This window comes from Indicator indicator, chromosome 11, assembly GCF_027791375.1.
Source record: "Indicator indicator isolate 239-I01 chromosome 11, UM_Iind_1.1, whole genome shotgun sequence".
NCBI lineage: Eukaryota > Metazoa > Chordata > Aves > Piciformes > Indicatoridae > Indicator > Indicator indicator.
This window is the reverse complement of record NC_072020.1, coordinates 24429139-24456370: the sequence shown is the minus strand read 5'-3', so window position 1 is coordinate 24456370 and position 27232 is coordinate 24429139. Positions and strand designations below refer to the sequence as shown.

The following is a 27232-nucleotide window of genomic DNA, read 5'->3' as shown; positions in this document are numbered from 1 at the left end:
GTCAGAAAGTGATTCATGGGAGTTTACCAAGTGTTTTGCTGTCTGTTGCAATTCTCGTATCTCTAACCTATCACGCAGAGTTTTGTAATACTCAGTTTCACAATTTATGTTGGTGAGTGGGTCAAACAGCATATAAAAAGCATGCTCTAGGCTCTTTCTCCCAAGCCCATTTTACTGTAACTCTAGAACTGTGGTGGTTACACTTAAGGAATCTTTAGGGCTCTTTCAAGTCCATCCAAAGGACAAGTGAAGCTGCTATTCAGAGTTTTGTGCCCAGTGTTTATGTTCCATCTGATCTGTGCCACCCAAGCAGCAGACAAGACATGTCTGAGGGTGCTTTGGGGGGATACACAATGATGTCACCCACAGGAAATATCAGGGAGGACTTGGCACTTCACAAGGCTGGCTCTTCTTCCATGGGCTCGCCAGCAGCTCTGTAAAAATAAACAGGCAATCAGAACACGGCACACGAGTACACAATGACATTGTAGATTTTCATGCATAATCAAAGCTGATTTTTCAGCTCTCTCTGATGTTTATTTGTGCTATTCAGTTATCCATAAATAGAGTTTCTTTCCTAGGAAGTATAAACAAATGTCAAGTGGAAAAACATTTTAGATCCAAGCAATCACTGAAAATGTTCCTGTTTGTATTAAAATATGTCAGAATATTTTATAACTTTTTGTCCAGAAATGTGCATGCTTTCTGTCAACAGAGTCAAATAATTTCATGGAAAAATAGCTGTGATATTTTTATTTTACAAGCTCTTGCAACTAAAAATACATGCACTTATTTTTTCAAGTGGGCCCATACTAGTAAAGCAAAATAGTTCACTAGTAGCCAAGTGGTTTGCAGTGTTTGTTCTGGGGTTCTCCTTCCATCCTCTGATTATTGATTTTGTGCTTTCATAAATGCATTGCTTGCCTGCCTGCCTGCCTGCAACTACTGAGACCAGATTATGAACCCAACAGCAGGTCACTGTCACAGAGAAGGCATCTATTAGTAACATTAAATCAGATCATATCTGCATCTTTTGTTTGAAAGCCTCTGGGGAATTTTAATCTGAGGCAAAATGAGCTTAGAACAATTTATATGAGAATAGAAGGGGCATATGATGAGATGGAATAAAGTGTCATAATTCCTTGCGTCTGATGAGCTCCTGTACCTGAGGATTATGTTGGAAAATACAAAAGGGGAAGCTTCTGAGATCATGGTGAGACCTCACTATTGAAGGGCATAAGAATTTGAACATAAACCATTTTTCACCTCAAGTCTGCCAGAAGACCGTATGACAAATCAGCTTAAGACCTCCTCAAAAATAGTCACTTCAAACAGTTTTGAAATGAGAGTAAAATGTAAATGCAAATTAACAAATAAAAGGCAAGGTTACCAGTTAAATGTTGTAAGCTAGTATAATAACTGGCTTCAGTAACACATCCCTCAGAAAGCACAAACTCATGAGATCCCATGGGAAAAAAAAAAGTAATTAATAGGGGCTTGCATGGGCTTTAGTAGTTTCTTCAGCAAGGAAGCCAGAGAATTTTAAATGAATCTGGAGTTTATTAAAGTCTTTCCATATGAAAAATTCAGCAGTATGACTTTAAACGATTTTATACAGGTTATTCCTCTATGATTTGGAATGGCCATGGTTGGTATGTTGAAAAACATCAGATGAATGACATATTAAAAAGAAGATGGTTTTCAGATTAATCACTTTCCAAAGCGTTGCTGGCCCTAAAAGATTATTAATATATAAATCTCAAATCTTTTATTCCTCACCACACAGTGGAGAATGTTTCCTATGTACAGTAACCACTGCAGCTCCCTTGCTCCTCAGGGGTGAGGTGAAGCCCTCTTGCATTCCCTCTTTTTCCTCTCTTGCATTATTCTGGCTTTCAGTAAAGACCATACAGTGGCATCCAGGGTGGGATGGAGCCCAGCCTGCTGCTGCTGAGGTCCTTAGGTGTGATAAAGGATCATGTACCATGTGGGGTATTCATATTGATGTGTTGGCTGCTGTTGTGCTGACTGCAATCTTCCATTTGGTCTCCAACTGCCTTTGGAAGACCTGCATGTCCCCTGGCATAATGCAAAAGTGCAGTAAGCCCTCACTAAACATCCAGGACCTTATGGGACTGGGAAAGAGGATAATTTGGAAGCAGGTTACAGTTCAGTTTTAAGGTTCTACTGCGAGTAATGAAAATGAGAAGACCTAGTGGTCAGTAGGTTTCAGTTGGAGATTGGCAAAGCAGGAAGGAGTGAAGCTCTGGAAAAACTCTGGAAGTGAAAGTGGGGGTTTGGGTTATTTATAAGGATCTAGGGAAACAGTATGCATGTCTGTCTGTTCACATGTATTTGGCTTCTGGGACTGACATACTCATGACCATAGTACCACTGAGAGATGATCTTAATCAGGATTTTAGTCTGGGGTAATTTTTCAGTGACAAGGGTCCTTCTGAGTGCCAGAACAGACCCTGAGCATTATATTATAATATAATATAATCCAATATGTTTGAATAATATGCCAATAATCTTCATCAGCCAGAGCCTAATCAACAATAGAAATTTGTACATGCAAGTGCCAAGAGAGGAGGTTAGGGTGCCCTGGTGAATCCAGATGTTGTCTCTCAAGTGTGGGTACTCTCACAGCCTTCTCCAGTCTCCTTTTCAAGACATGTGTTTGCTTTAGCTTAATTTTATTAGCATCAGAGAAGTCACTGGATCTATCCAATGGCTTATCATCAAAAACATACACTTTTATGAGAAAATGGCTTAGGCCAGAGTTCTGTGTGAGAGCCAGTAAAATTGTAGGGCCCTTATTACAGAGAGAAAAACACAGAACACTAAGCAGTGAACCAATATATACCTATTCTGATGAAATCAGATGTTCTTAAAAAAATAAATAAGTGAATAGAGGGGGCAGAGTCTGACAGACCAAATTTATGTTACTTCACTTATGTCACTGCTAGTTACATCAGTTCAGCCAGTCTTCCTGTAGGTGACAAGAAGTTGGCATGAAAACACAAACCAGGAAAAAACTTCCCATCCCATAATGTAGGCTCTGACTGGTTCCTCAGAGAGGCAGCTGTGAGCTCAGGTCTCACCCAAACTGGTTTCATGTGGTCAGCAGATTCAGAAAGACACTGATTGGGACTGTAATGATTGTAGAACCACAACTGGGATTTTTCATTAAGGCTTCACTGTGGCTTATTTAAACTGCAGGTTCCTAAGTGAAGAGCCTCTTGCACTCACTCTGTTTGTTTTGGTGTGCTGGAGAGAGTGCTCACCTATAACTGTCTACATGTGCAATTCATACAATGAAGCAGTCTTTTTGCAGTTAATGCTAAACAAAATGTTTCAGTTTAAACCTTAAACCCAACAGAAACAGATGAGATAAAAATCCTACCATATGGATAAAATGTGTGAACCCGTGATGCCTCAAGTATTGCTCTGTAGCAGTTGAGAATAAATGGCAACCATAATATTTCTGAGTATATTTTTTAAATAGTTCATATCTACACTTAAAAAAAAGTTAATATTTAAGAATATAGATAAACTCAATGCATCATCTAAAAAAGTAAGTGTTTCTCTTACCTTATTTTTTAAAGTTCAAATTACAGAGATTCCTCATAGCTACATCATCACACACATAAAAAAAAAATTCAAGGTATGTTTCCAAGTCACAGAAACTGCTGAACAAAAGATAGATTTTTCTGGCACAGTTTTATGCCATAATCTGCTCCTAATTTAACTCAGCTGTCTCAGAGAAGATCATTGCAATTGAAAAATGATCCTCTGGTAGCAGAGAGATGGGTCAAAAAGAGGTACATTTCTATACCATGGAGATGATTCAAAGACTGTCTAAAGACATCATAAAAGAGATCCTGAGTAAATGTATATCCTTGTAAAAATGGACTTTGCATGGAACTAAAAGTAAATGGCATCACAGTTCTAGAGCTGAGTAAGGTAACTCACATATATACTCAAAAGAGGAAATAATGTCCAAATTAGGCAAATTAAATCAACTATAAACTCTGACAAGTTAAACGCAAGCCCTCAATGATGCAGGCCAAAGGAAATTCCGAAGAGCAACGTGTTTAAGGCACAAAAGCTATTAACAAAAAGATCTTTCAAAACATATCAGAAGAAAAGATCAAAGCATAAAAGGAGCATCGAGGAAGGTAGACCACAAAATGAACTATTTATATCTGTGTTCACTAGAGAAGCATCAGGAAGGTTTTATTATTTGCAGATGAACTGCCTTAAACTGTATCAGCACTAGAACAAACTGATTTATTAAACATTGCCAAACTGCTAAAAGCAGATGCTATTTACCCACTGAGTTTTAGGGGGAATGCAATTAGGATGTTGCTAAAGAAATAATTGTTGAGCATATTCTACTGCTTAACTCAGCATCCACGTAAGATGTAGAGAAGGTAAGAATTGCAATTCCTCTTTTGGAAACTACAGGAGATACACTGAGTCTGCACAGAGAAACCGAAAGCAGCTATAGTCAGGGATAACATTAGTAAGCATTTATGCAATAGTAATTTAGCTAAGACTTATGTCTTAACACTTACAGAAATAGAAAGCCTTATACATTTATTAGAAGCTTGTGAAAGAAAGGAAGGAAGGAGGATCAAGGGATATGCCTGTTCAAAGAGTCTTCCAACAATTTTATCCAAATGCTTTGGAGAATCTAGGTTATGAGAGTAAACTATCCCATAAATTAACAATCCATCAAAAGTAGGAAATAGGTAATATTGGTGAATTTTCATCATGGAGGGATTCTCTAGAGCATTCCACAGATTCACAGAATACATCTGCTTGGAAGACACTTCAAGTATCATCCAGTCCAACCCTTGACCCAACACTGAAGGGTCAACACTAAACCATGTCCCTAAGCACCAGGTCCACACACTGCTTAAACACCTCCAGGGATGGTGACTCCACCACCCTGGGCAGATCATTCCCAATGTTTGATAACCCTTTCAGTGAAGAAATATTTCCTAATATCCAGCCTGAACCTTCCCTGGCACATCTTGAAACCATTTCCTCTAGTCCTGTTGCTTGTCATCAAGGAGAAGAGGCTGGTCCCTCCTCACTCCAACCTCCCTTTAGGTAGTTGTAGAGAGCAATGAGGTCTCCTCCTCAGCCTCCTCTTCTCTACACTACAGCCCCAGCTCCCTCTGACGTTCCTTGCAGGTCCTGTGTTCCAGGCTCTTCACAAGCCTCATTGCCCTTTCTGGACATGCTCCAGCACCTCAATGGCCTTCCTATAGTCTCAATAAGACTTGGCACACTACTAATAGATCTAGGTGACAATGTTTGTGCATGATGCCAGATTCCTGATATGAGTCAATTCTAAAGCCCAGCACACCATACCCGAGCGGAAAAGAAGGTAAACAAATACAAACTAACACACAACACACAGAATAGGAGGGAGGACAGCTTTAACTGGTTTTACACAGTGATGGCTACAACTGAGAGCTTGGAGTTAATTGTGGAAGAGTAGAGGGAACAAACAAGAAAAAAATCGCTAACATGAAGCTACTCTGTACGTCTGTAATGTGCCCAGCACCTGGAATCCTGCATGCAATTTTTACTACATCTAAAGAAATGTACAGCAGACAAAGAGCAGAAAAAGATTCATCAGAAGTAAGAAATTATTTTCATACCAAGAGGAACGCAGAGTCTTGACACAGATGAAGCCTTTAAAACCAGAAACGGGGCAGAGACTATGGGTAAGAAAAGAACTGCTTTTATTTCTCACAATGCAAAAACTAGAGGCTCCCCAGTGAATTTATCAATTAGTATATTTAAAGCAAAGAAAAAGAAGTGCAATGCCTGGTGAGGCTGTGGGATTCACTACCTGAGTGTCAAAATTGTAAGTTGGTTAAAAAAAATCTTTGAAAAGTTTACACTTGGGTAGGTATCCTGGAACCTTTATACAGGATGGGTCAGGTACAGCTGTTGAGATCTAATGATTCACCAGGGCAAGACTGGCTCTCAAACTCCTCTGCTCCCGGTCCTCTTCCTTATGCTCCTACAACTGGGGGATGAGGGGAAGGTGGGCAAGAAAAGGCCTGAACAGGGGAAGCTGTTCTTCAGCTCCTGAGCCTGGGTATGGCATCTGGCTGCAGGTTACTCAGTAGAGCTGAGGTGGATACCCAAACAGTGAAATGCTAAATGAAGCTTTATCAGTTGACAGACAAACACAGCAAGTAGCCCTCCATGGTGGCTAGCTGTGCTCCATGATCCAAACAGTTGCTCTAGTACATAGTATGATGTCTCTAATACAATGCGGTGCAACGGATACTGCCACTCACAGCTCTGTAATACTAAGAGTAACATCTTAAAATGGCACTTTATTTTCATTTCCACTTGAGTAAAATCTGTGCTCAGCTGAATGAGGGCCACAAAGTCAAACTCTGATAAACTGTCATTCTGAAGATTCATTATTTGCTGTAAAAACAGTAAATGCAAGAGATGTCCATCCACACCCTTTTATTTTTCCATTTTAAGAAGAAACATACAGAAGCTCCAATGTATCAGGCACAGCACTCCACTGAATATTTTCATAGCACAATTTCTGAAGTGGATGTCTGACCAAAGCAAAATTTTAATTGGCTAAACCTGTATCTCACATAGAGAATAAAAAGTTATCAACACATGGTTGTTAGAAATGTTTTATAGGGCATGCTTGTTCCTTTAATTGTATCTGTGTTTAAATCTGTGATAGGATCATGCATGTTTTCCTTCCCATCCACAAACTCTTTTTACTGTATCTATTCTCTTCTGAAGTCTATAATCAAGTTTCAGTTGGATCTTAAAATGCAGAGTTGTGCTTTGGTAAAATAAAAGACCAAAAGAGTAGCAGCTTTTCACAGTTTTCTTCATTTAGCTTGCCAGAGAAAATAAAATTAAAAAGTGATCAGCACTGACACTTGAAGAAAAGAAGGAGAAAGAGAAGAAAGAAAGAGAAATCCTTAAGATGGGCCTTAGCCAGAAGCATTTTATCCTTTATTCATCAGTGGTAAATGAGTCAGATATGAGTTGGCCAGGAAAAGAGCTGCTTTACCCAAAATCTGAGTTTAAAGTGAGTCATCTCACTCCAAACACCAGTATATCCTCCAACATAACTGGCAAGAGTTTCCTGCAAAGGGACTTTTGCTGCTTCTTCCTTCATCTGGAGTCCTTACCATCCAAAGCTGATCTCTACCATCAATTCAGTGAAACGCTGTCACAACCAACCTTCCAAAACAAACACACTATACAAAGCCTTGCATTGAGATCTTCAGAATGTGGCCCCCATCTGCCATGGGGGGATGAAGTGGAACGTCTACAGTGGCCTTATCAAGTGGGTTTGAGAGCTCAGATGACTCCTCATGCTCCTGTAACCTGGTCATTTGCCATAGAAAGGGGCTAGAGAAGAAGCATTAGATATGTGGTCCTTAATCACAATAAACATAACAAACATTAAAAAGCAAAGCTGGACTCATCACTACATTACTGCAGTTTGTGTTGCTATGTGCCTGTGAGGTGAAAGCATGTTTCTGTAAACTGAATGAAATTACACTGGCAGGAAACCAGAATGTGCAGTGTCAAATCAGTCCCAAGATTTATGATCCCACGCTGGACTTGAATTCATGCTCAGAATGAAGCCAGGTCCTCTCAGATCTCCCTGTGGCTCAGAGGACCCTCAAAATCAGACCTTCAAGGTGACTATTTTTGATTTCATATTCCCCCTTACACTCAGCAGGAAGAAAACAAAGAGAATGGTGTCCTGAACCCTCAGAAAACCTAACACTCAATTTTAGCCCAGTGGAACAGCACTTACGTTGTCCTGTCGCTCTCTGATGGCAATCTGGCTTTGGGCGATTTCTTTGTGGGTTGCAAACGTGGAAACAGACTTAGGGACGCATGCGTGCAGAGGGCTGGGGTTTTGTTTTTGTTGGTTGGTTTTTTTTTTTTTTTAATGCTGCTGAAAAACCTCTGCAGCACCACAAAAGATATTTCAAACGAAGCCATTTTTCCACAGAACAATTCATCACGACGGATTTGTCCCTACAAGAGTCCAGAACTGATGAAGTGTAATGAATCTGGCAGCCACATGCATTCCACTTGTGTATACTTCAGCACATCCCTTCTTTTTTTTTTTTTCTCTGTTTCTCTCAGCTCTACCCTGAAATTGTTCTTAGAATTGGTAGAAACTGTCATAGGTGATCAGTTAGTAGGTAATAAATAAAATAATTAAGTACAGTTTTGGTCAGTGGGTTAGTTAGTTCGAATGATGTAGGACTAGCAGTTTCAAGTGAGCAGAGGTGCAAAACAAATACAATTCTTGGTTATTCTGAGCAATGTAAAAATACACAAAATACAAAAATACACATCCCATTTCAGACAATGTAAAGCTTTGCATTCTTTGACTCTGTAAGTTCCAACAGTTTAACTGAAATTCTTTGTATTTCAGAGCTATGCACACACGAGAAGGCACCTTTCTGCCCCTGGCTAGCAGAAGTGTCTCATAACTGTAACTGATGAGCACTCACAAATCTAAAATATATCTTCCGTTTGCCAGGGATTCTTCCCCAAGCTTTTATGGATTTGTTTGCAATAATACCAGCACAAGAGTCATAGTATACGAAAATATAATTACAATAGGAAAGGTATTTGTGTAAACACTTCAAAATTTACTCTCTAGCTTTGCTCCCTGCATGTCTCTTTGAGCCATGTCTGTTAACTCACTGTTGTGACAGACATTCATTCCCAAACACATCCATTGCCTTTAGCACTGCACTCTTCCCATGGATGCCTATCAGTTGGGTTCTCATTACAAGAGCCAGTGTGTGAGGCAAGAACTGAATCAAACAAATAGCTGTCATGACGTAAAAGCCATGGATCCGTCTGGCTCTACTCCCACCACCACTGTGCTACCCACAGCTCCCTGCTTTCTCTCCTGTTGTTATACAGCTCTGCACCACAGCCCACAGAGAGCTGATGAGTCTCCTTATAAGGCTTTTTTCTTCTTTCCACCTCCTTCCCCTGTTTCTGTGTGATGGAAACTGAATGGTTCCACTGCATTTTGGGTCTTTCTCTACTGGTGAAGGCCAGGAAAGTTTGTTCCTAAAACAAATAAATTGGGAACTCCAAGGGCTTCTGTTGTGGTTTTTCTGATTCTTAACAACTCTTTAAAGAAATTCTGGTTTGTAGATGACACACTATTAAGTGGCTATCAGGTTTTTTTCATCTCTATTTGGTCAAAAACACAACAGCAGTTAATGTATCATTTTATCAAATTGAGAAATTGAAAGAAATCTTCATTAATGTGAAAAGCAGCTGACAAGCTGGAAAAAAACAGCGCTCTCATTCCTTGCTGGTGTACCTTCATCTCGGTACACAAAAAATGTTGGCTCTAATCCTGGTCAGGATTGCTTTAATTTGAATACAGGCACTGTTCCATTGCTCCCAGGGAAGTAACTTTTAATGCCTGTCTAATAGCATTTAATAATGGTTTAAGTCCATCCTTAACTACGTTTATCTGATCATGTGCTAAATGATTTCCTAGAAACTTAAACAGGTTTGAATAGCTGCCAGTAAGAACAACATGGTTGATTACACTTGATCACGTCTGCTTTCCTCATATGGACATTGCGCTTTCTATGTAGTTGAGAGCATTAGACATGGGGTGAAACCAAGGTTTTGTACTAATTATAAACCTTAGTAAAGAATTATACACACCAAAAAACAAAACAAAACAAAACAACAAAACAAAACCCAAACCTGCTAGCATACCTGCTACTTCCAGTGGCCAAGTGAGAGAACTCAAATCCAGGGATGAACAATATCAGGTACCTCAATTAGCTGATAATTTGGAAACAACCCATAGCCTAGCTTCATCTCACCTGCAGCAAAAGTCTTGCTCTCTACAGTATTTGCATATACTTACCTGCTGCCTTCCTGAGGGATACACTGCTCAACATCCACTGAAAGAGAGGCCATAGCGGATACGGTTTCTGTCTCTTCTCTCTCTTGCTTCTGAGACTCAGCCAGAGCACAATCCACTGGCACAGAGTATGGCTCCACTGACTTCCAGTACTTGCCTAAGGAAAAGAGGCAGAATAATTTAAGGGAGCTTTAGCTAGCATGGTGGTACAAGCATAGCAATCACTTAGTTCAACACCGGGTGATTATAATTTAAAATCACTGCGGTGTAAGCAGTAGAGTTGAAATTTCAGACTGCAGTGAAGAGGTACATTTCTGAACCTAAGAATGCCAAGTTGGAAAGTGCTTTCATTCCAATGCCTGGGTCACACCCTTCCTCAGAAGGTAATAAAGTGGAGGAGTAACACGCAGACTAATGAATACATACTGTCAGACAGGCTGTTGGCTTTATCTACACAAGGTGAGAGGAGTTCAGGGCAGGGATAACACCTATATGTTCTGATATGGCAGACAGTTGATGCATATACAGCAAACAGGACTAGAAAAAATTAATATTGCTGTACAAAGTGCTCACACAAGCACTGTCTTCTTGAAAAGGAAAAAGTCAGAAATGCCAGCTCGGACTGAGGGATGTTGCCAGAACAATCAGGTTTGTTAGTCCTGGATGTTCTTTCTTCTCCAACCTCAGGGCGTACACTAGAACAATAATTTATTTAAAACTTTCATATATGAACTGGCTGTTGCTGGAAAGCTGCCAGATATCATAAGGAATAGAGCTTTCTGGTTTGCTGTGTAAAAACAGGAATGGATTAAAGGAATAAGAATTCTCATCTTTCTGCCTGCAATAGAAGAGACAGTAAGAAGCTTCTCAAGCAACACAACAATAATGACAGGTCAAAATATAAAATGCTCTGCTACCGCAGGGCAACAGAGGTTCATTAGTTGTAACCAGATAAACAAGTAAGAATTTACATCTGTATTTCTTACAGTCCAATAATCCACCTAGCACTCACTAATTGCCAGGTGGATGACACCTGGGAATTAGAAGCTTTGGAAAGGCTGGGAGCTCTAGACCAGAGCTTATTCAGTGTTAAGCAAGAGGCTTCCAGCAGCTGCTGCAGAGGTTGGGTCAGGGTACTTATCTGGGAATTAGATGGAGGGTTTCAACAGCTGTGAAAGAGAAGGGATCAAGTAGGGGACTTTTCCGAGGGCTAAAAGGAGGATTTTGGCAGCTGGGCAGCAGGCTGAGTTGAGGTGCTTATCCAGAGGGTAGCTGGAGGCTTTGACAGCTGGGAGGCCAGGCCAGTGGTGGTGGTGCCTGTGCTGCACAAAGGCTGCTGAAAACTCCCTCTTTGGTAACACAGCTCTCAGTAGAGTTTCAGGCTTTTCAAAAGATGAACTTTTCCCTCCAGTGAGAAAGCAGCTGTCAATAAAGCTTGAAAATGTCTTTATTCAAAAACATCCCTGCAAGATGAAAGCCCAGGTCAATCTGTAAGAGCAACTAGTGAGCATGGCCAGGGTGTCTCTTTGAACTCTAATAGTGTGCACATTTGAGCAGTTAGCAGAATCTTTAAATAACGGGGACCTTCTGGGGATAAAATGTAAAGTGTATTAAGTATCCTACAAAGTTGAGATTAAGTGTTAGGAGGTTGGCTTTGCTCCAAAAGCATGAAAGACACAGCTAAAAAGTTATGTACATAACAGTAGGCTCAATGATTGCAGCCTGGTAAATTTTATAAAACCAAGACAAAAATATTCTCTATTATTACTGCGCTCAGAGACCATACTCTCTATTCATTAAAAAAAAAAATACACTAAAAACAAACAAAAAAGTTATATGAGCATTCCCCAATGTTCTCACAGATCATATGTGCAAAAGTCAGTCTTTGCAATATACACCCAATTCAAACCCTATAATTTATGAGCTAAATGTTCACAGAGTGGGTGGGGTTTTTGTTGCAGAAACAGATGTGCGAGAAAATCAAATCTGTTGGCATGGGAATAATACCCCCTCTTGCCTATAAAAGAAATGAACCCATGTTCACTGCTGGAGTTTTCAAGGGCTCTTATTCATAAAATAAAATATTAGTACCCAGCTACCACTGTGTTGCTCTCCTGCAGCAACAATAAAACAGCATCAGTGAGGACTGCTACATCGCCATTCATTCATTCACACACCATCTGCCCCCTGAATCCTGACTTTCTTGTAACACTAAAACTTAGGGCCAATTCAGGCATATTAGTGCACTCTCTGTCCCCATTTAACTGCCATTTGCTCCCAGGAGATTGGTGATTTTCCTTGTTTCCTTGCACTGAGAAGTGTATTATGAGAGGGGCTGCAGCAATAGAGAGGAAGAGCAGAATCAGGCCAGGAAGCAAGTGGCAGCACCTATGCTGCAGTGGAGGGTCTTCCCAGAGGGGAATACATGTCAATGTGTTTGTGGGAGGAAATTCTAAAGCAGTCCCAGTTAGGAATAGCATCCAGGTAACAGCAGGTACCTTGTGCAAAGAGGGCTTCTTGGTGCTTGTGAAAGAGCAGTGATGGGTTTTTCTTTAAAATCAGAAAGCTGTACCTTACAAGCACCTCTGGTAAACAGAACAGCTTGGCAAGCTTCTTTTTATAACTAGCAATATTTATATGTTGTGCACACAACATACAGGGCTTGCATATGTGCTCCACCAAAAGGTTTGCAGGCAAAGGTTTGTGGAATGGTGAGGCAATCACAGCCTGCAGCTGCAAAGAAGCTTTGTTAGAACGCTTAGGTAAGCTGTGGATTGACAATTAAATGAGCTCAGAAAACATCTGCCCCAAACTGCTCACATCTCTGAAAATGCTATTTCTGCTGTGCTATACTGGAATGTGAAATTATACTGGTCCTGTTACATTCATTGAGAAGGACTTGGTGGAGCTCAGGGGAAAGAATGAAGCACACTGCTGGTTTCATTCATACAAAACTTGAAGAGCAATCATGGCTTGCAAGAAAAAACAATGAAACCAAATCAGTCTTCTAGGTATGCTTTGGCTTTCAGCATGAAAATGCACTTAAGTCTCCCTCAAAGATTTGTGGGAGCACTGATTATTACCAGGAAATAATAAAAGTGCATGTTTCTGTCACTGTTACAGACATTTGTAATTGCTTTTCACAGATAGATTTGGACATGCTATATCATGGCTTGCTTGACAAAAAAAAAAAAAACAAAACAAAACCAAAAACCAGTGTGGGGAGTCATATGCAAGCTAGTGAACAGGATTGTGTAGAAATAGCATATTACATGGGTGTGGGAACTACTACGTCCAAATGGATTACGTTTCCAAAGGAGCTTTGGATCACTGTCACAAACAAAACATTTATATAAATTCCATTCTAGTTAGAAAAAAGTTGCTTCCTCCCATTGTCTAAGTAAATGTTGTATCTTCAGTTTGTTGCAGTAAACACAGGGAGGGATTTCTGTTGTCTAAAATATTTCTAATATTAATTACGAAAGTTAGATTACAGAAATACAGACTCAATACACATGCAATCAATTTTCCAAGTAAATCAGGCTTTCTCAGCATCTTTCAAGGTGCTTCCCCACAACCTAATGACTACAGCCTGAATTACTCCCTATAACATACAACATGTATTTGCTTAATTCCATCTAAATATGTATCCTCCATACAGCTGCACTAAGCTTCCTCTATACTCCTTTCCCTCTTCTGAGCATATTCCTCTCTAATACTTGGTCTCTTTCCAGACAAAATGATGTATGCATAACCTTTCAGGTATTAGCTGCAGGAAAAGACAGAATATTGTATATAAACAACTCCAAACCCTGAGCAGTTCGACTTAGGTGTCAGAGGAACATCCCACTGAACTGCTGTTAACTCTACCAGCTCAGCTCAAACCTAGTCTTGATCTGAACAAGCAAAGCTCTGAACTGGTTTTAGACACACACTACATATCTGTTCCTAATTCCATTCCTTCTTTCTGAACTGCCATTATTTCTGTGTATTTCTAGTAAGACACCATGCCTTTCTGGAGGCAGTATTAATATATTTCTCAATTCTCCCACTGTTTTTTGGTTTTGTTTGGTTTCATAACCATTTTCATTGCATACATGTCTTATTTCAAACAGAATTACACATTCTTTCTCCATGTCTGTTACCTGTGTGCAGCTTTCTGTCATTATCATTTGCAAATCTGCTCTATCTTGCACAGCACATGAATTTCCTGAACTTGCTGGCTCCTTACAGATCATTAATAGCAAGTTTTAAGGAAAATACTAACTCATAAGCTACCCTAGGACATACCATACAGCAAAAATTACTTACTGGATTTTATCCTATACAGCTGATTTACTTAAAGCATTTTCATTTCTAGGTGAGTACTTGATATGAAGGATGAATTATATCCCTACAATGAATTTTAGCTGCCACTTCACAGCTAAAATCATATAGATAATTACTGCATGAACAATGGATAATACCTGATGGCCCTTTTAAAACTGCATTTTTTTAATATACAAATGAATCTCAGTTATTTGAGATTCACCTAACATGAAGCAAAACATTTGTTATCCATTTGTTATTGCTAAGGAAAGAGAAAACATCAGAAGTCAGGAAGATCCTACTGCCTTGGCAAAATGGGAAAAAGCAGAAAGTTAGAGAATTTAAGGGAAGTCTGTCCAGTTGGATTAAGGCAACCAGTGGCAAAGAAAAAACTTCTCAGTGAAACCAGAGCAAATGCCCTAAAGTGTCTGGGTAGTAAAGGACTGGGGTCACAAGCAATCAATTACCCACAAACAGAATAAAATAATGTAGTTATTATCATTGTTCCAAGGATCAGTGCCCGTTTTGAACTTTAGAACTTTATCTCAAGCAAGTAACTTGTAAATGGCTGCACACACAGAATCTGAAGAAACTATCTGTAAAAGCTCTGGTTTACCTGTCTGTTCCTGTCCCTCACTGGCAAACATCTGCTTCATTCAACCTGGGAAATATTCAGGAATCAGAAAGCTCTAAATAATTGAAATGGATTAGTTTTTCAGGGCGAAATACATAGCAGAAACAAAGAAATGCCAAACAAAAAATAAAAGCATATGTATAAATATACACTAGATATAGCTTGCTGGTTTATATATAAAACATTAGCCTGATCTTTTATCTGAAACGATAATTTAATGCCTATGACATTAATTGTTAATAAAAAGTACCCCAAGGCCACCAAGCCACCAACTCACCAACCGAAACTGAGAAACATACTTTGAATTTCAGTGGTCTTTTTTAAAGAAGCTACTGCGTTCATATTGGGGATTTGGTGCACAATATCTTCCGGGAGAGGCTCCAGCTGCAAGAACAGAATAGAATAAGATAAATTTCCAATAAGCCACAGGGAAGTAAAACAAACTGAAACAAGCTAATCCTCAGGAAAAGCTCAGTCCAAGAACTGGTTAACATTTTGCTGGTATCAGTTCTGAAAGTATAGCCATGATTTTGTTTTCTGTTTTCCAGCCATGTAATTGAATTCCAAGGGGCTTTTCTATTGGCTGCAGGACTAATCTATGGAGTCTCTGAAGCAGGTGCATGTCTGTGTATTATTCATTAAAAAAATGTTAGTTATTTGTGTAATTTTTGTAGGTTCCTCACAAACTAAATTCCACTGCGTCTGTATACGCAGCTGGGCACTCCAAACAAAACTTTGCTGAAGCCACACTGGAACTGAAGTGTGCACTCTGTTATCTTTATTTTTCTGGTGTTATTACGTCTAACCATCTTACACATTTTAAGATTTGTAGGGGAAAGCCATATAACACAGCTGCTTTTACTAGCTTTGCATTAATTTCAAATAAAGTAGTAGATGAAAAATTGTTATGCAGATCAGTAAGATTTCTCTAAGTATGTTTTTTATAGAGTCAGCTGCCTTTTAGTTAGCCAGTTTTAATTGTGTATTCTTTGAGTAGGTCTCTGTCATAGCAAAGTAGCAGAAGGAAGTGTCCAGTTGCTGCCCAGTTATTTTGGCCCTGCAATGGATAGATATACCAAAGCAAACTGTATTTTGAAATCCATCCATATGTGTTTTTTTGTCCATCTTCCATGCATTTTCTCCTAGAAAAAGGATGAAGGATTGTTTGGGCTAAATACCTCTTCCTGTACTGTAGTAACTACACTCTCCCTGGACTATGCCCAGAATCCAGCCAGCATAGGCTGCTAAGGCTGGGTGTGGAGGTGTGCTTCCTACGCAGCCAGGAGTAGCAGCCATGTCAGTGTGGACAAGGAAGAGCACTCTTAAGACCAATCTCCTCTTTCTAAAGTTAAGAAATTTCAACCACCACTGAGAGGAGACATCTGTACTGCAGACAAAACTCCTTTCTTCAGCATGCCTGGGTCTTCTTTAAACTAGGTCAAGTGAAGCCCACCCAAGGAGCTTCCTCTGTGAAGTTAATAGTTCAGTAGCCATCATATACTGTCCTCTGGGTTACTACTGCTGCAGTGCTACACACCAACTAGATAAAATCAGCTTTGATCCAAGTAAACAAAGCGGGAAGTAACTGCAGCGTAGATACTCCCTTAGTGGTGCTATTTTAAGCAAGTTTAGCTACGAAATACCAAAACTCCTGGAATCCTACCATTATGATCAGCAGTGAATGCCAGTCAGTGATAAAGACACTGCAAATACCACCAATCTTTTGCAGTCTTGGTAACTAAAATTACCAGGGCTGTTATGTCATTATTTCCTTAGACTCCCATGTGGGATTGCAGCTGGAAGATTTCCTTGTGGATAGAAACAATAGCACTATGTTTTGTTTTCAAACAGCATAAATCACTCCATTCTGCACAGTGAGCACATGTGCAGAGTGTTGCACGTGAGCACAAGTGTTGGTAGGACCTGACTTGGTCCCAACTTTGTTTGGTTACCAAGGAAGCCAGACTGAAAAGGAAGATCTAGCTAATAGTTACTTAGTTAGCTATTAACTAAAATTTACTATCTAATATGTATCATGGACTAGAACAAAGAGAACTAGTACAGTAAAAATAATATTAACAGATAAAATTGCAATGACTAAATGACTTTTAGTTCATGACCTTCATAGGTACTTCTTGGTGATTCTTTCAAGTACCTGGGGAGAAACTGCATAATTATGAAAATGCCCATCAACAGATCAAGGTTCTGTAGATTAAAAGCATTTGCCTTTATAACTTGTTATTTGCTGTTTAAAGTAACCTACCATCTGGCTAGGAAAAGAACAATATCCTGAAGTTCTATTCGATCGTACAGGGTGCAAGAACACAGAAGAGGAAGCAAATAGTACCTGAAAATCTATTTGTCTATTTCCTAATTCCTAAAGTTTTGATGAATTCACTCTGCTTGAAATAGGAAAAGCCAGCTCCAGGCTATAACTGTAGGAGTAGTACAAGGTATGAAATTGCCAAACTGGAAGACGTACCTTGAGACTTTTCAACAGACCTCTTGTACTAATTATTAAGCTGAAGCAACTCATGTAGAGATAGCTAGAGAAGATTTCCTATTAAAAGGTGACTATTTTGTTGCCTTCTTGCAGGAGCCTAAAAAAAGTCTTCATGTTTCCTAATAGATCAGTGACACCTCATTATTTATCAAAATAGAAATCACTTTATTAAAATGTAGCCTGAATTTGAACATCAAGACATATCAAATTAAGATTTGGAAATGGCAGATGCATTTCTAGATACCAGGACAAGCTGACAAATCATTAAAGAAAATAGGAAAATGAGTAAAATATCCAGCATTTATCCAAATCATTACCCCATCTGTTAGCTCTACTAACAGTTCTGTAGGTGACATGAGTATAATCGTCATATTTGGTCATTTTCTTAACTCTTTTTCCACAAACTTCCATTGCATATCCCAAGCTTGGCTTCTGCTCCAGAGCTACTCTGCCTCCTCACCCTTAGTGATAGCCAGACAGACCCTGGATCCTCTTCCATATCAGGGAAAACTTATCAGGCTCCACAAGTAAGTTCATTACCTCATATACCCTGCTAAGCCCAAACTGCAGTACCATTACAAGAACACTGTGGAAATAAAGCTAGTGGATTACAGCAGCTATTTTTATACACTTTGAAATGAGTCTGTCTGCACTTGAAAGAATGATTTCTGTTGGCAGCTATCCCCTGGTTGGATACAACTGTACAGACATAGGGGTGCCCCTGGAAAATATCAGCAGTTAGACCTAACAGTGAACAAAAGAAATGACTCTACACCTGGCATATATGGCACCATGACCTTCCCTCCTACAGTTACTGGCATTCAGAACATGAAGTCTACTAAATCTGGAGGATAACAAAAAGGAAGCTGAAAAGAGCACTGGAAATACAGCATTAGGAAAGAAATCTTTCAGAAAAGAACAGCTCAAGTCTGCAGAAATAACCAAACCACTGGAGAGACAGTTTGGACCAGACACAAAGGGTCATGTTTTCAAGGCTTTTACGTGGCTGAACTAGGCTTTTGTGCCCAAAGTTGCATATGAAAGTAGAAACTGTGTCCACTAATCATTTTCAAAGTAGGAAAACCAATGTAAATGGGCAAAATTCACTTGGCCTGCCAAAGCCTGTCAGAGTCATGTTTGAAGAAAGAATTAACGGGGGAAATTTCAGATGCCCAGGAAATCATCTGAAGTGATCCTTGGGAACATAGAATCTGAAACTACAGCAGTATGTACTGAGATGGAAATCGAAGTGATACTTCTATTGTCCTCAGTGCTGTCATGATTTAAAGCATCAGGATTAGCTCCAGTGAAGATTGTTGTGGAGCATAGTTACAGATAACTGACAAATGAGGCAACTGAAAGCACAGATAAGGAGCATGGAGAGTTGGAACAGAAGCAGAGGAAGGGGAGAAGGCAGGCAGACTCCTCAGGTACACCTAGGCTGCAGGGGGAAGCATTGCAACCTCCCTTTTCTGGTTACACTGTGGAAGAATATCAACATGACTGGACTTGCTGCTGTTAGGGTTGCCTGTGATTACAGAGGACTAAATTCAGATCTTGCAGGTCTTCCATATTTTTACATCAGCAGTCTTCCCCAAGATTCTGCACTTTCTGTTTATATAGAAGCACTTTAGGCATGTATTTTTGTGATCCACTGTTACAATAGGGTATATAAACAAGTTACTTTTCAGTAGGGAATAGGTTCAAAAGCAGAAAGGGTCATTAGCACCTACAAGTCCACAAAAATCAAGGGATGCCTTGGAATTATGTAACTTTGGAAGCAGAATATTCTGTATTTCTTTGGCCAAACCACTTCATGACTCCCACTGCCTACCTTGTGTATTTTATGTCACCATGCTGACCTCTGGCACATACATTGCTCCATTTTCCTACCCCATCTAATTCTCTGTTTTCTGTGCCAGTTTCTGGACTTTGGGTTTATGCAAGCAGCAGGTGGCTTAGGCTCAGTGTTAATAATTTTCTGGTATTAGAGTCAAACTAAAAATGAGGATGTGAGATTGTGACCAAGCTTACCATGCAATTTAAAATTGATCTCAGGCCATATTCACTTCCATGAATATTTCCATTTTGGCAAGAGAAATGCTTACCTGTTCTGGTAAATAACCCTTTTTAACTCAGTCCAGTCCCTCTTGGCAAAGCTCACTGCTGAGCTGGCCAGCAGTCCCAGATTCACACAGAATTCCACAAAACACAAAATGCCAACTTTTCATCATCAGCAGGAAAGCTGCAGAGTATGAGCTTTCCACTTAAATTACCATCCCCTCCTAAATGCCAGCTCAACAGATTGCAAGAAAGAAGCACATACTTCACACTCTGCAAGAAAATTTTCTAGTATAAGTTTTCAAGCATGTTTGGGGGCCAACCAATCACAATGTTTTGTCAAATTCGGCTTCAGACTGAAATTCAAGCCAGAAGAATATTTACTAGAAGATGTTAAATTTAGTCACTTTAAAATGTTTTTGCACTTAGGGCCAAATTCAGCCTTGGCTGCCACAGTCAATGAGAGCAGACATGCATCCTCTTTGCCTTTCTTGCAGGGCCCTGCTGGGCAGAGCACACTGTGGACTGCACTTCTCTGTTTCCTCAATGCAAAGAAGAGCACGACCCCATCTGTGACTAATTATTACTTGCTCCAGACCACAGCAAACTGCTGTACCATCTAGACACTGCCCAAACCTGTAGACAGATCAGAGGCACCATGATGTTAGACTGACTTCCATGTCCCGTGGAAATATCCCACCTGGCTCTTTGAAAAGGGATGGGATGAGGGAAGAACCAAATCCTTAGTGTTTGACTCAAAGAGTTCTGTGCTTGAAGGAATCTTTCCTCTCTTTGGCTGCAGAAGAACCCCCAGCTGAATGCAGTTATATTAGAAATGAGCTGCAGAATTTAGGACACTGAACTTGAAGAAACCTTGTCCTTGAGGGCTCTTTAAAACCATGTAGTGCCTCTTCAAAAGTAATGTGGAGGAAAGAAACCAGAACCTAGCCTTGCAGGTAAAGAGCAGCCTTACTCAGCACCACCTGGCACCAAAGTGCACAGCAGAGATCTTTATAGCACCAAAGCTAGATCGGATAAAATAGCCTGGAGTTTTCATTCTCCATTACAAAGATTTTGGGGGGAAATCTCAATATTCAACCCAATTTCCACACACTTCTTGGAATAACACAAAAATCTCCACTTGTAATGGTTTTCTTCATTGAAGTAATATGTATACCTATATATCCTTTAAAATAAGTATTTGAAACTAATGGGTGAAAGACTGCAGAATCATTTAAAGAGTACTGCAGTAAATGAGAGAACTGAATTTTAAGCACAGGAGTATATGATAATCTCGGAAATATTTAAATTTAAAAGTAAAGTATTTTTTTCAGCTATCTGAATCCATTATTTCCTTTGTTTTGACAGATGCTCTTTTAACGGACGAATTCTCAAATCATGTTGAGATAATTCAGGGATATTTAAAAGCAACTGATGCTCATCCTGCCTTTTTACCATCCAGAGAGACTTCCATGTTTTCATTTTGGATTTCAAGGGAAACCAACTGCTTAATCTCTTCTCATCTCTTAGGAAGATTTCCTTCAAAGGAGATAACCTGCAGTGCTCCTAATTAGCTCTGCAAATGGTCAAATGGATTTTTGTCGAAGTAGCATGGAAATTTTCCCTTTGAACACAGAAGCACAGACAAGAAAACCTGAGATCTTGAAAACTTTTTTTTTTTAATAAGTAAATTATATTTAAATCTTCTAATTAAAATTTTTATCTTTGTAAAATTTATCCTTATTTTTACCTCTAAAACTTTCCTTACTATGTTTCTCATCCTTTAGGGAGGGATTCACACAATCAAACCAGATTAGGCCATTTCAGATTCAACAGGGTCTTTTTCCTGACTTCCAGCTGCCACTAAAAAAAAGTGTGTGGATCTCCTTTAAGCTCTATATTAGATCTTCCAGTCCTTTGCTGATGTCCTGCATGCCATAAGGTATCTAAAAAGGCACTAGGCATTTCAGTTTAGAGAAGTGGATTTTAGATGGAAACAATTGACAATATAAGTATCTCCAAGTACCAACAATCACAATTCCACTTGTGTTTCTGTCAAAATAGGAAGTTTTGGAATTGTTCAAAAGTACTCCTGCTGAGGAGTTTCAGAAGTATTGACTGCACATAGATGGGGTTGATAGCTCATATTCTGATCCTTTTTAGGGTCTCTTTAAGAGACCTTTTTAATATTTTTTTTTTATTACTCATCAAAATCAACAACAGGAATTTCCTGTGCCATGCTCAAATTATTTAAAGAAGATGAACTTGATAGTGTGTGTTCTTTTCCTAGTGGCTTTGCTTGCATTTGTTAAGAGTAAGAAGTTATCTTGACACAGGGCACATATAAATAAGAGTACAATATATCTATTTTGGATGTTAGCCTGTTTTCTTTCTTGGTGTTCGAGACAAATTAAGAAAAGAAAGCATTTTGCACTTGTAAGTTTGATGTTACCTCAACATATGAAACCAGCTCTCCATGGAAGCTGGAAGTTGTGGCTAGCTTCACAATCACTCTTTTTAAAAAATGTTATTCTGTTGGTAATAGAACACACGAAGCAGTGAATGTCTGTATTGACAACTCCTGGCCAAAAACAACAAAAGAAAAGAAAAAGTTTTCAAAAGACCTTGCAAAATGTTTATGAATTCTAATCCTCAGCACATGAATAAATACATTTGACAAACTGCAGAGTACCTTACAAAGGCCTTTCTCAACCTTTCTAATTTGAGTTCAATTACATGTGTAGTGTTTAAAAACTGTTCATCTTGCCAGTGTTTTTATGCTGGGGTTGCACTAAATACTATTTGTAAAAGTGTAGGGCAGATAATGAATTATAATTATCCTATTAATCACCTGCAAAGAATTTCATTCAAGGAAGAATCCATCCTCACATTACAATAATAGGGTGTTTGAAGGAAAATATTTCTTTTTGTCCTTGGCAGGAACACACTTGGAGTTTGCTGTGCAAGTTCATGAATATTATGCTGAAATCAAGCAATCTACATGCTATGGGCCATGTGGTGTAGATTGCCATAAAGCTCTAGATGTCAACAGATGTACTGTTTTGTAACTGCTAACTAGGTATCTGAACTCCTCATTAGTGTCTTCTCTCTGGCAACACCTTTATTTACTCTTTTAAGCAAACACCAATTTCTTATGGTACTGTTAGTAACAACATCCCCTCTGGAGCACTATTTTCTTCTTAGCAGCCACAGCACATAAGCTCTTCAAAATTTTGCTGCAGCAGACCACTCAATGTGTATTCCTGAAGATAATGAGAGTAAGACCTATTGCATGAGATGTTCCAAGTTATTAATGATCATGGTTCTCTTACAAATGGATTAAAAATGGCTGCATGGTTATGTTTGTCTTCATTCTTAGTTCCTGAGTTTTTGTCTCTTCTGAAATTTGCTTTTGTTATGTCCTGCAAACAGATGGACTCACAATTTATTTAATTTCCTGATTGCTTGTTACTCTAAGATGAAAAGGAAGAAACTCTCTGTTTCAACACACTTCTCTCATTCATTTTCTCACAATCAGCATATTTTGTCAGATAACCAGTTGCCAGTGACAGCAGAAAGAGTAGCTGGGTGTGATGCATTGTTAACAAGACAGTTTTCATAAATAGGTAGCACCACCAAATGGTCATAACTGGACAGAGGAACCAGGCATCTACACAGAGGAAGACACATCATGTCATCAGCATTGTACCATTTGCTTTAGTCCCACAAGGGTGCAAATTTCAGGGAACGGGTTTAGAAAGGCTATGAAAAGCCACTGATGCCATAAGATACTACCACAGGGAAGATGATGACAGGAAATATCAATGAGTGCCCAGGAATGGCAGCTGAAGGGGAAGGCAACCCTGCATTCACTAAGACTGTCAAATGCTTCACTGAGCTGAGCATCTTTTTCAGCAGTGCATGTCCTCCCACTGGTGAACACTCCTGATGGGACTTGTCAAAGGTGCTAGGAGATAAAATCAAACAAAATTGTTGTTTAAATTAATTTTGTGGACATATCTGCTTCTTTAAATTTCTGAGAATTTTTTTGAGAAAGTTATCACTTCATTCAGTGCATGTATAATGTAAAAATTTTTTTTTTTAATTGGGGCATAAAGATGAAAAGTGAAGGTTTAAATGAACATTTAGAAAATCATTCTATCCACTGTCCACCAGAAGACACATTACTTCACATTATTTACACAGGTATGAAGTCTTGAGATGTAAGGGAATGAACAGACTTGCATGCAATTTGGGAATAACACATTTCATTGAAGTGATTACATAGCTATTACCACTTCCCCTGGGGGAAAAACAAGTATCACACTGAACTTTATAACACAATTTGAAAAAATTCGCAGTTTATGGTAAAGGTTTTTGTTCTTTCATAAATTACTTTGGGTAATTTTGGCTTTTTGTTCTTTCATAAATTACTTCAGCAAGCTTATTTTCCTTCTTACCATATTTATAGGAGAAAAGGAATTTTCTAGTGAACAACAGAACACCTTTCACTAATATGAATGTATATTATGTGTCTGTGTACATAAATAGTATGTACTCACATTTATTTAGTCCAATAGTCCACTCTCAAATGTTTTTAAATAATATATACTGTGTTTGACAAATCTTGAACACTCCATTTGAATCACATACAGACTTTAATCTTCATCTATATTTTTTCCCAAATCTCAGACACATTTTTATTAATGTTGTGAATTTTCAAATGTCTCTGAAATAATTTCTTCCACATTCCATCTGAAGCGTCAAAATGGTGTAGAAAAAAACTACCTCCTTGCAACATCCAGTTCCTAAGATCAGTAGACAGTTTGCAAAAGCCATTTTTTCCTCCATGATATTTGGCTGGAAAGTCTGATCCTGATCGATGATATGCATACCAATGACTACAGTGATGTCAAGTCTGCTCATTTCTAAGACCTGTTCGAACCGCATGTTTTTATACCAAACGAGCAAATGACTGATGCCATTGTTACCAAAAGAAAAACAAAGATAGGAATTTCAGCAGCCTTGGATCATTCTCTCTCCACCTATTATGATTTGTGTTTTACCTCATTTCCTAAAAGGGCGTTTATACAGGCTTCAGATGCATCACAGATGGCAGTAAGGTCATGTCCTCCCTCCAGTGCCAGCACAACACGGCCGTCCGCTAGCTTCAGCAATTCCTTGGTTAGGTGGCCAAAACCTAGGATTCAAATACAGTAGTGCAAATAATTAAAGCAGAACAGATATTACAGGCATACTTCACATCTGCTGCATCAGAACGCAGAAAGCTCACGGATATTGCACAGGGAGCATGGGATATATTTAGACAAGCATCCTGTTTCTGACTATACCCCACACCAGATGCCTTGGAGTTAGGTATATGCAATTTTCTATGAGGCAGATGTGAGATAATGTCCTTCATGCTGATCCCTACTAGCGGCAGAATAGTTGAAGCAGGAGCTTGTTTCTCTTCTTACCATCATCAACCATTATCACCCTGGATTCTCTTCCTCTTTGCACATCACTGCAATGTATACCTATGTGACTTAGGGAGATCTGACATAACCCTGGTCACTTATGGCATCGGTAGGACAAATAATATTTGTAGTTCAACTGTGATGCTACAATTAAAAAGAACTGTATTTTTCAAATTAAATTCAATTCACTTTTGATTTATAGCTGTATTCTTCCTCCCTTTGTATTTTTGTTTGTATTAGATTTTGAGCATAATATACAAGCATGGGCTAAAAAACAGTGGAAACACACATTACCTCTTAGCTCCATTTTGAAGTGTTTTTGGAAGCAGCACTAACAACTAGATCACTTATTTTGATTCACTTATTTTGATTCAGGGTTTTGCTAGCAGTTGAAACTGTGACAGTTTCACAGTACCAGTATTGCTCACTCTTGCCCAACAATGTTCTCATCAATTCTGTACTAAGGCCAAAAATGATGGTACTTCATTTTATGTGGTAATCTATAACCACATAAACATTAGCGCAAAGTTTTCATCTGTGATTCAAGTAAAAGTAATTTATTTCATTTTTAATGACAAAAAGAAAAAAAAAAAAAGGTCATGAATAATTGTAAATTGGAAGAGCACTTTTGTGGTAGTTTCCTAGGACAGCTATTGGTTTTGATTGATCTCCTTTAAGTGAGTAATGATTAGTAAAGCTTTGAAACTGTTGAAGTTAAATACTCAATGCATTTCATTCTTAACTTTTCCACTTGTGCCTTTCTAGTTGCTCTACTGCTGGTCATCACTACACATTCCAGTGTATTTCTTAGCCTTAAATAAAGCATTTAGAAGGTACCTGCTAAAGCCTGGGGCTCTATAAAGACAGAAAAATCAACATCTTTTTTTTTTTTTTTAATGTTCCAGTGAAGAAGGTCACAAAAAAAAAATAAAAAGTACAATAATTGCAAGCATATTCTCTACATGCATTTTCCAGAAGAAAGACTTAAGGCTTGATCTGGCAAAGAAGCAATCTCACAATTAGCTTTGCTTACACCTTAGGACTTCGTTAAGCACATGCCCAGGTATTTTCAGAGCTTTAATAATGCCAGACTTTGTTTAGCTGTGCAGACAACAATAAAAAATTCATCAAACCCAAACCTGTCTACCTGACATTTAATCTATAGATGATCACAGAATGTTAGAGGTGAAATATTGTTTCCTTAAGGCCTTTCATGATCTTTTGTACCCTCTAAGAAATGGAGTCTTGATTCTAGCAAAGTAACTACACTGTAGTTCAAATTACATACAGGATTGAAAAACAAATAAAACCTTAAACTCTCATTTAAGCTCAACCTTTCCTCATGAAAAAAAACCCTACTCACCCAATCCTCTCTACAAAAGACCAAATTTAGACAGGATAATAAAAGTGAAGGAAGGAGTGGAATGAGGATAACCTTTGATCTTTAGCCAATTTCTACTTTCTTTTACCTACGGGATTTATTTCTGTCTGCATGTTACACATGTGATCTCAGGATTCATAAGAAGAGAGTGCCAACAGCGTAAGGTGAGTCATACATACAGCATTTAAAGGAAATGAAGAAGAATGAACAGGCACAGATTCCCCACATCTCACCCTTTGGGTCTGTGAGAAATCCAAATGCACTTCTAAGACAACATTCTCTCTCCTGTGTTATACAGGTTCTGTGAAGAAGGGGAAGCTCTGCCATCTTCCCCTGCACATTTGGTATGACTGCGAACATCGCTGCTACCACATCGTAATTTTCTGAGTAATGTGTAGCAATAAATGTAAAGATTCTTGCAATGCCTTTTCCTCCTTTTAGGTAGTCATATGTAATGTAAGTTGCAGACACTGTTACAACGTTAGTTTGTCTGCTTAGTTTCCTAATGCTTTTCCTAGTATCAATGCTATAATAATCATCCCCGTCTGAGTCAGGATGCAACGAGCCATACAGAAAGCATCTTTTCCAACAGAGATCACAGTAACAAGGTGTTGCCAAACCAAATCAACACGGTGGGGGATTTTCTTCAGTGTAATTATCCAAAGAAAGTAAAGGTGACTTGCTAAAAGGGACGAAATAATGTTAGCCAACGGAACCAACACTGACCGAATGAGTTTGGAAATTCTTAACAAAGAAACTTGGATCCTCTGTCACTGCAACAACCTAGGAAAGACATTAGCTTCCTCAAGGAAATCCCCTAGGGTGCAGAAGGAACAAAATGGAAAGAAAGGAATCCCAGTCAAGTAATGGTTTTAAGATGGGCTGTAGTTCATGCCAAGTAATTAAGAAAAACAAGAAGAAA

General features: G+C 38.9%; 1 protein-coding gene across 4 annotated transcripts in view; it reads right to left on the bottom strand.

Annotated features, from left to right (window-relative positions):
• Positions 1 to 394: 394 nt before the first annotated feature.
• Positions 395 to 27232, bottom strand: part of HDAC9 (histone deacetylase 9) — a 213972-nt gene continuing 187134 nt past the window's right edge. For all 4 annotated transcript variants that reach the window (XM_054385010.1, XM_054385012.1, XM_054385011.1 and 1 more), the window contains 4 exons: positions 24519 to 24652; positions 15188 to 15272; positions 9950 to 10103; positions 395 to 434 (listed from right to left, as the gene is read on the bottom strand). In XM_054385010.1, coding sequence (XP_054240985.1) covers positions 395 to 434; positions 9950 to 10103; positions 15188 to 15272; positions 24519 to 24652 — 413 coding nt within the window. The remainder of the gene's footprint in view (positions 435 to 9949; positions 10104 to 15187; positions 15273 to 24518; positions 24653 to 27232) is intronic.